Genomic DNA, 12,736 nt, shown 5'->3' on the forward strand with positions numbered 1-12,736 from the left:
AGGTAAAAGTTAATATTAAGGAAATAGACGCCCAGGCAGATGGGCTCCATAATTTTGGCAGGCATGATACTGCCTTCCTTGTCTGGTTAACGGTTAAGGCAGCCCAAAGTTAACTTGGTTCCTTCCCTTTCTAGGCCTTTCAATGGCTATCGTTGTTGTTCTCCTTTTAGCCCTTGTTTGTTCAACCTTCTGGTTAAACTTGTTTCTTCCATGCGCTAACGGTTTTAAGTTTGGCTCATGATGGCTCAAGGAGTTCAGCCCATTCCAGTGGAGGGTGGTCCAGGTCCTTAGAGGTCATTGAACTGTCAGTGAGGAACTTCTACACCTTAGGGGTAGGCTAGGGTCTGCGGCCCCATCCAGCAGGAAGCAGTTTCAAACAAGACCTTCAGCCCCTTACTCCTTAAGAATAAGGGTGTAAAGTCTCCTAGAGTTGGGGTGGGGGATGAGACAGACCGGAACCTGGAACCCTTTGTGCAGTGATACAATGCTTGAACCTGGACACACCTCTTCACTCCTTGAGCAGCAAAATACAAAGAAACTGTATGGGGCTTAAAATAACTGCATGCATGCATGCCCAGCTGGGACAAATTCTGGGCAAAAGATACAAAGAGACCAAAGAGACCCAAATGCCACTTTTGAAGAGCAAAAGCAGAGTACTGTGCATGGCCCCTGCCCAAACACCACCTAAGGGGTGGGCAAAACACCTCAGTCACCTCCCAGGCCAACCCCTGACACAACCCTACCCTTAGCCCACGTAAGAAGCAAGCTTAACGCCTTCCCTCACCACCCCCCACTCCTCAGGGAACCAGTCAGCAAGGGAACGTTGTTTGTTCTCGCTTTCCCTGCTGCAGCAGGAGCCCCAGTAAAGCCCTGCCTAAATTTTCTGTCTGACCTCTACTCAATTCCTATTGCTTAGAGAAGACCAAGAACCCTGTTCGGTAACAGATACATAAAAGTGAAAGTTCATTACCATTTTATTTTTGAGATCACGGTATATTCTATAGAGTAATAAATGATAAAAGTTTTTAAAAACCATTAAATATCATTATAGACTTCAGGTCCTAAAGCCATTATTCACTTTCCAACTGTGTCACATTAGGAAGTAACCTTCCTGGTTTCCTCACCTGTAAATTGAGAATTATATGGTAATAACGACTATCTCGGGGATTGTTTGGGGCATTAAATGTTTAAGTTTAATTTTAAATGTTTAAAGTGCTGAGAGACTAGTGTTGGAGACTGTGTTGACCAGCGTCTGCTCACTCGGGGATTGAAATGTATGCCTTGGAAAAGCATCTCCAGCCTTCACAGTAAGTAAGTGCCAGTGAGCAGCTGCCTGTTGTTCTGTGGTTGTCTTGTAATGTCTCGGGTGAACTCCATGATAAGCTTGTGATGGAGGCAGAGAAGCTCACCATTTTCCATAACTTACAGGTGAAAAAATTGAGCTCACCAACGCCAAGCGGCTAACCGCAGGTTACTAAGAAGTCAGTGAAAAACCAGGTCTTGCGTCTTCTCTGGTTCGTGTTGTGGCTTTCAGTTCACTTGAGATTAGCATTTCGCTTTATTTGCATGAATCGCACGCACAGCACTGCTAAGTGGTTTCTTTGTTTGTTAGGTCCTGGGCTTTGACAAGGAGTTCCAAGTCAAACAGAACCCGATGCCCGGGATGAGGGCACAACCCTTCTGGAAGGGCTGGGGATGCTTTTCCAAGGCATACATTTCAATCCCTGAGTGAAGAGACGCTGGTCAACACAGTCTCCAAAATGAATGAGCGTTGCACAGCCAGAGGGACGCAGGACAAAGGACCGTAGCTCTTCAGCATTTGCTGAGGACTGATTGCCATCAAAGCTTATTCAGTGAAGGTGACCTGACTATTAACCTCTAATTTGATCAGATTGTCTGAGAGGAGAAAATAAATTCTTTAGAAGAATCCCTGACATGGAGTCATGTAGACACAGCCATTCACATGAAAGACCTGTCACTGTTCACTTCTCTCTCCCCACGGGCTGGAAGATCTGACCCAAGAGCAGTACCCAAACCTCCACACGATAAATCTGCTGGGTAGCTGAGGGGCTCCCCCAACCAGCTGTATCAACTGAGTACCCCACTGTCATTCTGCCATTCCCCATGAAACACCCCATAGGCACACATATACTTTTCCAAGAACAAATCTGAGCAGTTGAGAAGGCAATGACAGTATGGAGATGAAAATGTAGAACCGTGAGAGCCTCTTTTTCTTACCCTGTCTGGAATCCCACTCCAAAATACCCTCCAGATCATTGCTTAAAGTACCGCTTTCTTAAAAGAGCAACTTCTAAGAATTAGATGCTTCTATTTCAGGATAAAAAAACCTTAGCTCAAAACATGTTTTCTTCAGAGCATCCATTAGAACACAGTTTATCCCACTTTTGAAAATGAGATGTAATTGACAGCTCAATTGAGAGTATTAGTTTGAGGTGGTAGTCACTAAGTCGTGTCTGACTCTTGTGACACCATGGGCTGTAGCCCACCAGGCTCCTCTGTCCATGGGACTTCCCAGGCAAGAATACTGAGTGGGTTGCCATTCCCTTCCTGACCAAGGGATCAAACCCAGGTCTCCTGCACTGCAGGTGGATTCTTTACCAACTGAGCCACCAGGGAAGCTCCATTAGTTTGCAGTATACAACATAATGATCCTATATTTATATGTAATACAAAATGAGCAGTCTCTCTTGAACACTCTATTTGCTGGGCTCCCAGGACATGGCGCTGTCTTGCTTCTCTGTCTGGCAGACTCACTCATCCTCCTTTTCAGCCTGATCTGAGTCTAAAGGGCTGAACCCTCACAACTCCTCCCCATCTCTAATGACACTCCATCTCTAAGCAGCCTCACCCGGTCCCCTTGGCACTAAAAGCATTCCTATGCTGAGAGTTTCCTTGTTCCTGTCCTCACTTCGCCTCTAAACCCAGATCTGAATATTCCATTGCTTACTCCGCACTGCCACTCGGAAGGTAAAAGGTGTCTCAAGCTGGACATGTCCGCACTGAACTCCAGATGCCGTTTCAAATTGGCTCCTCCGCCAGTGTGCCTTTATCGGTAAATGGCAGCTCTACTCACCCAGTGGCTCAGGATGTAAAACTCTGAGTCACACACGATTCTCTTCTTTCTGTCCAAAGCCACCTCCATTCCAGCAGTGAATCCTCTGGGCTTTGCCCTCAGGATAGACCCCAAACCCAGGTTCTCCTCCCTGCATCCATGGCAACCACCCTGTTTCAAGTCACTCTCACCTAGACTATTAAAACAGCCCCTATGCAAGTTCCTGACTTCTATCTAAGCATGCTAACCTTTGGAAATATAAATTAGACCATAAATGCTCTGCTGGAGACCCTCCAGTGACTTGCATCTAATTTAGAATAAAGCCCTATAAGGCGGTTTACACCTCAAGTCCTTCAGCCACACGAACCACCGGGACACCCACTCCCTTGGCTTCAGGGCTCTTTCAGACGTGCAGCCCCTGCTTCCGCTCTCTCAGCCGGCCTCTGACCCTCCTACCCACACTGCCCTCCTCATCCCTGCGCATCCTCTTCCCTCATCTTACAGGGTGAACTGTGTCCCCAGAAAGATAAAATTGAAGTCCTAACCCCCGGTACCAGTAAATGTGACCTTATTAGGCAGTAGGATCTTTGCAGACATCATCAATTAAGATGAGGTCATTAGGGCCAAAAATCTAATCCAAAATGTCAGTGTTCTTAGAAGAAGAGACCCACACACAGAGGACAATGCCAGACGAAGACACGCCGAGGGACAGGATGGCCATGTGACAACAGAAGCAGAGGTTAGGGTGACGTGGCTGCAAGCCAAGGAACACTAAGGATCACCGGCCGCAGCCAAAGCTCAGCAGAGGCAAGGGAGGCTTTGACCCAGGGTCTCGGGGGCAGCATGGCCCTGCTGGCACCCTGATTTCAGACTTCCAGCCCCTAGAACTGGGTGAGAATGAACTTGGAATATGTTAGTTTGTGCTCTGGTACAGCAAGTCTAGGAAGCTAAAACACCCTGATCGCTGATTCTTAACATCCACTGTCGGCTCCTGCAATGTTGCCTTTTCTTCATTACCCATCCACTCCATCAGACAATGAGCCCCACTAGGTAAAGGCTTCACAGCCTTGCCCAGGGACAGCCATCCATCCCCGAGCTCCTCCTGCTGCTCTGGCCGGCGCACTGCATGGCCCCCAAACTTCTCTCTTTCTTTTCCCTGACCTCAACGAGTTTATCACATCAGAGAAACAGATCCATAAATAAACACCCAAAAGAATGATTTTAATAGAAAGGTGTACAACACACTGCTGTATTTAAAATGGATAACCAACAAGGTCCTACTGCATAGCACAGGGAACGCTGCTCAATGTTATATGGCAACCGGGCTGGGAGGGGAATTTGGGAGAATGGATACATGGATACGTATGGCTGAGTCCCTTTGCTGTCTGCCTGAAACTACCACAACATTGTTAATTGACTATACCTTAATACAAAATAAAAAGTTTTTTTATTTTTTTTTAAAAATAAGGGTGCACAAAGTATGAGGAATGTCCATTCACTTAGAGTCATGATAAAGAAAATTAAACTTATCTCTTTTTTATCTCTAAGGATCAGAGATGACTTTGGATGTTAAACATGTAGGCTAAGATCCTAAATGCTTCAAAACATTCATTATTTGCACTCATAAACAATGAGAATTTTTATGATTCTTTTTTCATTGTAAGGCTTTTTGAACTAGATTTTACTCTTTTCCCAAGGAATAAACTGAGTCACAAAAGTGATAGAGTCCTGGTTAGATAATCATTGTCAGTGTTGGCCCCCTAACTTTCTTAGAGACCTGGCTGTACTGCCCTCACATTATAAAGAATCTCTTTAGTTTTCTCAGAAAGAGAACCTTCACAGGACCAAAAATAAACCCACGTTAGACTGAAGATCTAATTAGAATCAATCGAGGGTCTGGCATGAGATTGACAAACTGCATATTTTTTATAATATTTATACTTCATTATTTGCTCCCAACATTGGATAAAATATGCAGTATCAAAAGTTGCTAAGTACCTGTGATCTTGTACTCTTTAATGTAAAAATAGCAGCACCATATCAACAAACACTATGACACGTATTCCATATAAATACGGAAGATGGGGTGTGGTGAGCCACATCTGGCTCTCAGTAAAATCTTGGGCTGTTATCTAACTGTTTCATGCCTCACTTTCGATGTTACGAAAGTGACACACCCTTCCAGCTCCTAGTCTTCATGAGAAGAAATAATATTACTTCTAAAAATTTTAAGTGTTTAAAAAGTTTCTCATTATTTTTTAAAGTCTATTGAATTAGTTACAATATTGCTGCTGTTTTATGCTTTGGCTATTCTTATGGCCCCGAGGCATGTGGGATCTTGGCTCTCTGATCTTGGATAGAACCCTCACCCCCTGCAATGGAAGGGGAGTCGCAAGCTTTGGACCACCAGGGAAGTCCCTAAAGCATTTTAGAATTAGGCCAGGCCAACCTAGCTGGGTTAGAGCAGATGTACACCCACTAAACGCTTACAGGGAATCCTTTTACTATTGGAAGCCTCTCCTAGAAGTGATGAACCACACCGAAAGGCGGTGGGAGAAGCTGAGTCAAGGGCCCGTGCCTGCAGCTTGTACTTTGGGTTGACCCAGTAATGCACCATACCCCGACCCGTCAATCAGAGGCTGGCACCAGAAGGACTGCCCGCCGAGGCTACTCTCAGGGACCTTTCCCTGGTCCCAGCCAGCCTCACGATAACTCAAACTTTAGACAACATAAAGGTTTAGAGAAATTTACATACTTTACAGAAGCAGACTTACTTTTCTAATTGTGTGTTCAAAATTAAAGGACCAACGCAGGAGACCTGGGTTCGATCCCTGGGTCGGGAAGATCCCCTGGAGGAAGGAATGGCAACCCACTCCAGTATTCTTGCCTGGGAAATCCCATGGACAGAGGAGCCTGGTGCGCTACAGTCCATGGGGTCACAAAAGTCAGACACGACTTAGTGACTAAAAAACAACAATGTACATATACATTAAAATAGGGGGGGAAAGCCAAAAAAAAAAAAAAAAAAGAAATGATACATTTTTTCTCTTCTATGTATCTCTATGCTTTCCAGATTTTTATGATTAACAAAAATTACTCATTAACATAGAAATCACTATATTGAAATATTTACTGACTTGTATTTTATTTTCAAGAAGTGAAATGGCACATTAATATTTTTCACAGTCCATATTTTCAGGAATTTGGTCAGTTTTTTCCTTGAGCCAAGACTAATGACATTTCTATGGCATGACAAATACTAGTACTTTAAAACAGGGATAGCTAAACGCTCCTGTCTAGAAACAGGTGAAATTCATTCAGTTCTCATGCAGAAAGATGGAAAACAAAGACACCAAACAGAAGTGAAATCATCAGATTATACACTATTTTACATTTCCTCTTTGTATACATATATGCCTTCATATTACAAATCGAAAAATAAATCTTTCCCTGGACTCCCTAAAAATAATGTGTTCAACATTTTATTCATAAGTAGTTTATACTATATTTTTAAAAGCAAAGCCACCATGCTATCATCACACCTAAAATCTATCAATTATTTCTTATAAAATATTCAGTCTGTGTGCCATTTTTTTCTGATTATCTCATAAATCTATATTGTTTGCATGAGTTATATTTGACTTAAACGGATGCTAACAGATTCAAGCAGCTATTTGTAATCATGGTCTGGGCACGCCCTAGCCAGGACAGATTCAGGAACCAGTGGCTGACCCAGCCTCCTGAACCTCTGCAGCAGCCATTTTGGGTGAACTTGTAACCCAATGAATGGGCCATTTGAAATTATTTTGTCTGACCATCTCTTGCCCTATTCAAAAAGTGATACCAAATACTGCATTCCCATCGCTTCAGGGATCACAGGCAAGGACCTGGCAGGAGCAATTTAATATTACATTTTACTCAAGCCAACTGATCCGTAGGCAAAGAGGACTTGCTCTCCCACCCCTGCCCCACCCCCGAAGAGAAGCTCTGCCTACTCTTTATCCAGCCAGGCTCTAGGCTTAAGGAGCTTCACATTCAACTTCAAGTCCACAACCATTTTAGACTTTGCAAACCAAAGTGTGGTATTTTCTGGCAAATGTTTCTAGTGTCACGGGGAAAGAAAGGAATTGGTCTGGACTGAGTAGTGGATAAAATGTGAGCTAGGGTGAGCTGGCTCCAGCCGAAGGTTGCATAACCGTAAAAGCTGCTTTTCAACCCAAACTAGCAAAAATAGTGACTTGCAGAGCAGAATTCCAAGGGAAATTTCAGGATACCAGGATGTACCAGATGCAATGAACTCCAATGAAAAAACAACAGACCTCCCCAAACAATTAAATGCCAACAGAACCATAGATAACAGATGGAGAAACAGAACAATCAGTTCAGTTTGTTCAATGCCTCAGGCCTGTCTGACTCTGCGACCCCAAGGACCGCAGCGCAGCAGGCTTCCCTGTCCATCACCAACTCCTGGGGCTTGCTCAAACTCATGTCCATCAAGTCGGTGATATCATCCAACCATCTCATTCTCTGTCCTCCCCTCTCCTCTTGCCTTCAATCTTTCCCAATAATGCACACACACAGTCTGGCCCTGTAGTTGTGGGTCCACACAACAGGGTGGGCTCAGAACAGGCACACATTCAAAAAAGTGCAGTGGCACAAGGACCCCCATATTGTCCAAAAACCCATTTGATTCATCCCCTCCCCGCCAATCAGATCAAAAGCATAACAGTTGTGGGTTTTTGAGAAGTTTGGGAAAAGGTTTGATACCCAGAAATATGTTGTAAAACTTAGGCATATCTTGCAGGATTTAAGCTCCTGTTGGTATAGGAAACACATCTAGGGCTGCAGATGGGGGAGGAAGACCCTTCGATTTTTGCAAAAGGCTCAGCTTGGGTGGCACCCCGCCTCACCAGCAAAAAACCCCGGGGCAAACGCTGCACGCGCGCGCGCGCGCTGGAAGCGATCAGCCGCCCTGCGCCACCTCCCAGACCGACACGTTGACACTGGGGGCTGGACCAGGCGCTGCCCGGGGATATTCAGTTTTCCCGGCTGCCCGGGGCTTTTCAGCAGCGCTGGAGCCATTCTGGCTGGGATTCTAAGGGGTCGGGCCAGCTGCCACTGTTCCAGGGGTTCCGAGGGGAGTGAGGAGAGGGAGGTAAGGGGATCCTCCTAGGAGGGGGGCAGGTGCACGGGGCAGGAAGTGACTCCTGAGCCGGGAGGAAGACCTGCAGGACGACGGGGGATAGGGGACCCGGGGAAAAGTCAGGGCATAAGCCGGGATGCCGCCCACCCAGAGCCACTCACCATCCTCCAGGGCTTCATGCATCAGCAGAAGACCCAGCAGCAACCAAATCTTCATCTTCAGGGCGAGGGGTCGCGGCGGAGGCGCTGGGGACTGCGGGTTGGAGGCGCGCGGACAGCGTAGGGTGAGGGCAGGGACGCCAGGAGACGGGCGGGCGAGGGGCGGGCGCCTGGGACGCCGCAGCTGGAGGATTCGGTTTCAGGAGGAAGAACACAAATTTTAGGAAAAAGTTTGGGGATTTTTTTTTAAATTCTCTATCTGTGTAATGTGACCTCTTCTGCCCCCTGGTGGAGCCGTGAAGCTCTGCGCTTTTTCCCGAGGCTGAGAGCGAAATGTCAATTACAAGTCACTCGGCCAGTTCGAGGTCCCCGCGCGTTTTAGCAAGTTTACCAACTTCGAGAAGGCTCGGCGTAATCCTGCGGTGTCTCATCTAACCAGAATTGTCCAGATGTCACCAGCGCTGTCCCACCAGCTCGGTATGGCCGTGATGCTCTGTAAAAAATGCCCCCTGCATATATTTCTTCATTCCCAGCAAGTCTCTTCCGTGCGCTCACCAATAAGACCATCGCCCTCGGAAGTCCCAACTCCGCACCCAGCCCTGTACCTGCTGGACTCGAGCCTCCCTTGCAGCTGAGACCTGGCAGCCCCCTGGGACTCACAGGGGGGAGGCTGCTCTGCCTTCAGAGGGTCCCATGGCAGGCCAGCTGCTTCCCCGGGGTTCTGCTGGAGGGTTTGGAGAAACTTCTCCTTCCTCTCTTACGCAGCAGAAGCCCCACTGCCCTACAGAAGACTCAACTAGGTGTTCAGGAGGAACTGTGCCAGAAAAGAGATCCAAGTAACAGCACCAGGGCCTCCCGCGGGACTCTGAGAAGTTGACCACTGGCTCATCACTCTGGGCTGGAGCCTGGGGTTCCGGCTCCACCTCCTTCCCTCACTCCATGCCCTCCCAGGCCTGCTTCATCGCCCTACTGACTGCACCAAGGCCGCCCTTCTTGGCCATCATCCCTCCTTCTCTGCCCCAGCTCACAGCGTTACCATGTGTCACCAGCAAGTGGCCACAGCCTCCTATCTGGTCTCCCTGCCTCTCTGTCTTGCCCCTCAGTCCATACTTCCTCCAGCTATTAGACTGATCTCCAAATACAATTCTAAACACACACACACACACACACACACACACACACACACACACACACTAACCCAACTAACCCCCTCCAAAGGCTCTCCAGACCTCTTATGCCCGGTCAGGCCTCTCCAGCTCTCTCTCTCAGCACCCACTGCTCCCTGGCCTGCTTGCCATGCAAACAGCGTGCTCCCAGCACCCTCGGGCCAGCCAGTAGGGTGGGAGGGGGGCACCAAGGCTTCTGCTTCCCCTTTGGCCCCCCAAAGTCCCCTTCCTTGTTCTACCACCTGCCAGCCCTCTCACCACTCATCCTACAAGGCTCGGCTCAGACCCTACCTCCTCCTGGCTGGGCCAAGCACTTCCCCAGTGTGAATCCTTTGTGATATCATAGCAGCCAAGACAAAATGCACGATTGAGCTGTGAATCCGGCTTCACCTCTTTCACCTGCTTTTTCCTGAGTTCAAGGGCAGGAAATATGTCTTACTGAATTTTGTACTCTACCATCAATTTCTGGAAAATCATATTTGTTAGGAGCACACCACGCTCCACACAGAGCATAGAAACCTCACCACACATTTCTTGTTGCTCATATCAACAACCACCCAACCAGGGACGCTGTGTGGTTAGTATCAGCCCCATTTTATAGACAAGGCAGCCCAAAGTCAAACTTGAACCTGCACTCTACCTGTTACTTACAAAGCACTGTTGAAATCACTACTTGTGAAAGCTTTTCAACAGGGCTGGGCTGCCCCCAAAGTCTCTCCTCTCAAGCTCAGAAAATTGGAGGCGAGAACTTTGTGACTTCCCTGATAGGCTTGACAGCAGACAGCTAAGGTGATGGGGAGGCAACAGATAGACAGAATTGCAACCCATTCCATGAAAAAAAAGGGAAAACACGGTCTGTTGGTCTGTTGTGATCCACACAGGCAAAGGCTTTGGTGTAGTCGATGAAGCAGAAGTAGATGCTTTTTCTGGAATTCTCTTGCTTTTTCTATGATCCAATGGATGTTGACAATTTGATCTCTGGTTCCTCTGCCTTTTCTAAATCCAGCTTGAACATTTGGAAGTTCTTGGTTTGGTTCATGTACTGTTGAAGACTAGCTTGGTGAATTTTCAGCATTACTTTGCTAGCATGGGAAATGAGTGCAACTGTGTGGTAGTTTGAACATTATTTGGCATTGCCTTTCCTTGGGATTGGAATGAAAACTGACCATTTCCAGTCCTGTGGCCACTGCTGAGTTTTCCAAACTTCCTGACAACATATCTTCTGCTTCTCTTAGGTCCATACCATTTCTGTCCTTTATTGTGCCCATCTTTGCATGAAATGTTCCCTTGGTATCTCTAATTTTCTTGAAGAGATCTCTAGTCTTTCCCATTCTATCATTTTCCTCTATTTCTTTGCATTGATCACTGAGGAAGGCTTTCTTATTTCTCCTTGCTAGTCTTTGGAACTCTGCATTCAGATGGGTATATCTTTCCTCTTCTTCTCTGCCCTTCACTTCTCTTCCTTCTCAGCTATTTGTAAGGCTTCCTCAGACAACCATTTTGCCTTTCAATTTTGCCTTTTTGCATTTCTTTTTCTTGGGGATGGTTTTGATCACTGCCTCCTGTACAATGTCACAAACCTCTCTCCATAGTTCTTCAGGAACTCTAACAGATCTAATCTCTTGAATCTATTTGTCACTTCCACTGTATAATCATAAGGGATTTGATTTAGACCATACCTGAATGGTCTAGTGGTTTTCCCTACTTTCTTCAGTTTAAGTCTAAATTTGGCAATAAGGAGTTCATGATCTGAGCCACAGTCAGCTCCCCGTCTTGTTTTTGTTGACTGTATAGAGCTTCTCCATCTTTGGCTACAAAGAATATAATCAATCTGATTTCAGTGTTGGCCATCTGGTGATGTCCACATGTAACTTCGTCTCTTGTGTTTTTGGAAGAGGGTGTTTGCTATAACCAATGCATTCTCTTGGCAAAACTCTGTTAGCCTTTGCCCTGCCTCATTCTGTACTCCAAGGCCAAACTTGCCTGTTATTCCAGATATCTCTTGACTTGTTACTTTTGTATTCCAATCCCCTATGATGAAAAGGACATCTTTTTTTGGTGTTAGTTCTAGGTCTTATAGGTCCTCATAGAACCATTCAACTTGAGCTTCCTTGGCATTAGCGGTTGGGGCATAGACCTGGATTACTGTGATATTGAATGGTTGCCTTGGAAATGAACAGAGATCATTATGTCATTTTTGAGATTGCACCCAAGTACTGCATTTTGAATTCTTTTGCTGACTATGAGGGCTACTCCATTTCTTCTAAGGGATTCTTGTCCACAATAGTAGATATAATGGTCATCTGAGTTAAATTCACCCATTCCAGTCCATTTTAAAATGTCAGTGTTCACTCTTGCCATCTCCTTTTTGACCAGGTCCAATTTACCTTGATTCACAGACCTAACATTCACGGTTCCAATGCAATATTGTTCTTTACAGCATTGGACTTTACTTCCATCAACAGTCACATCCACAAACTGGGCACTGTTTTTGCTTTGGCTCCGTCTCCTTATTTTTTCTGGAGTTATTTCTCCACTTGTCTCCAGTAGCATATTGAGCACCTACCGACCTGGGGAGTTCATCTCTCAGTATCCTATCTTTTTGGCTTTTCCTACTGTTCATGGGGTTCTCAAGGCAAGAATACTGAAGTGGTTTGCCATTCCCTTCCCCAGTGGACCACATTTTGTTAGAATTCTCCACCATGACCCGTCTTAGGTGGTCCTACACGGCATGGCTCATAGTTTCATTGAGTTAGACAAGGCTGTGGCCCATGTGATCAGTTTGGTTAGTTTTCTGTGATTGTGGTTTTCATTCTGTCTGCCCTCTGATGGATGAGGATAAGAAGCTTGTGGAAGCTTCCTGATGGATTTATAGTATATTTTGTTATTTGTTTGGGCAAGGGATGCCCCCATCATTGATTTCCTGTTAACTATGATTATACATTTTCTCTTCCAGATGGAGTTTGAAATCACCTTGTCAACTTCCATAAAAACTTTGTGTTGTGATTATGACAGCATAGAGATTTTATTTGGGAGAAGAATGCTCAAATTTACAATATTAAATCATCCTATCCCAGAATGTGTCATAATGTTATATATCATTCCATTTGTTCAAGTCTATTTTTATGTTCCCATTATATAATTGTTTAATGGTGGTATTAGGACAATAATTTTGGAATTCTTATTTATAAGAAGC

General features: G+C 45.7%; 1 protein-coding gene and 1 long non-coding RNA gene across 2 annotated transcripts in view; one reads left to right on the forward strand and one right to left on the reverse strand.

The window, feature by feature from the left end:
* The window catches only part of PDGFRL (platelet derived growth factor receptor like), a 74,672-nt gene extending 66,077 nt beyond the window's left edge, over window positions 1-8,595 (reverse strand). Inside the window, exon 1 of the mRNA XM_061404308.1 lies at window positions 8,378-8,595. Within this exon, the coding sequence (XP_061260292.1) occupies window positions 8,378-8,432 (55 nt within the window). The 5' untranslated portion in view covers window positions 8,433-8,595. The remainder of the gene's footprint in view (window positions 1-8,377) is intronic.
* An 88-nt stretch (window positions 8,596-8,683) lies between these two features.
* Window positions 8,684-12,623, forward strand: LOC133239914 (uncharacterized). Its single transcript, XR_009734030.1, has 2 exons — window positions 8,684-8,851; window positions 12,497-12,623. It is a non-coding gene; the product is annotated as an uncharacterized LOC133239914 (long non-coding RNA).
* The last annotated feature ends 113 nt before the right edge of the window (window positions 12,624-12,736 follow it).

The sequence above is a fragment of the Bos javanicus genome, chromosome 27 (assembly GCF_032452875.1).
Source record: "Bos javanicus breed banteng chromosome 27, ARS-OSU_banteng_1.0, whole genome shotgun sequence".
NCBI classification, from domain to species: Eukaryota; Metazoa; Chordata; class Mammalia; order Artiodactyla; family Bovidae; genus Bos; species Bos javanicus.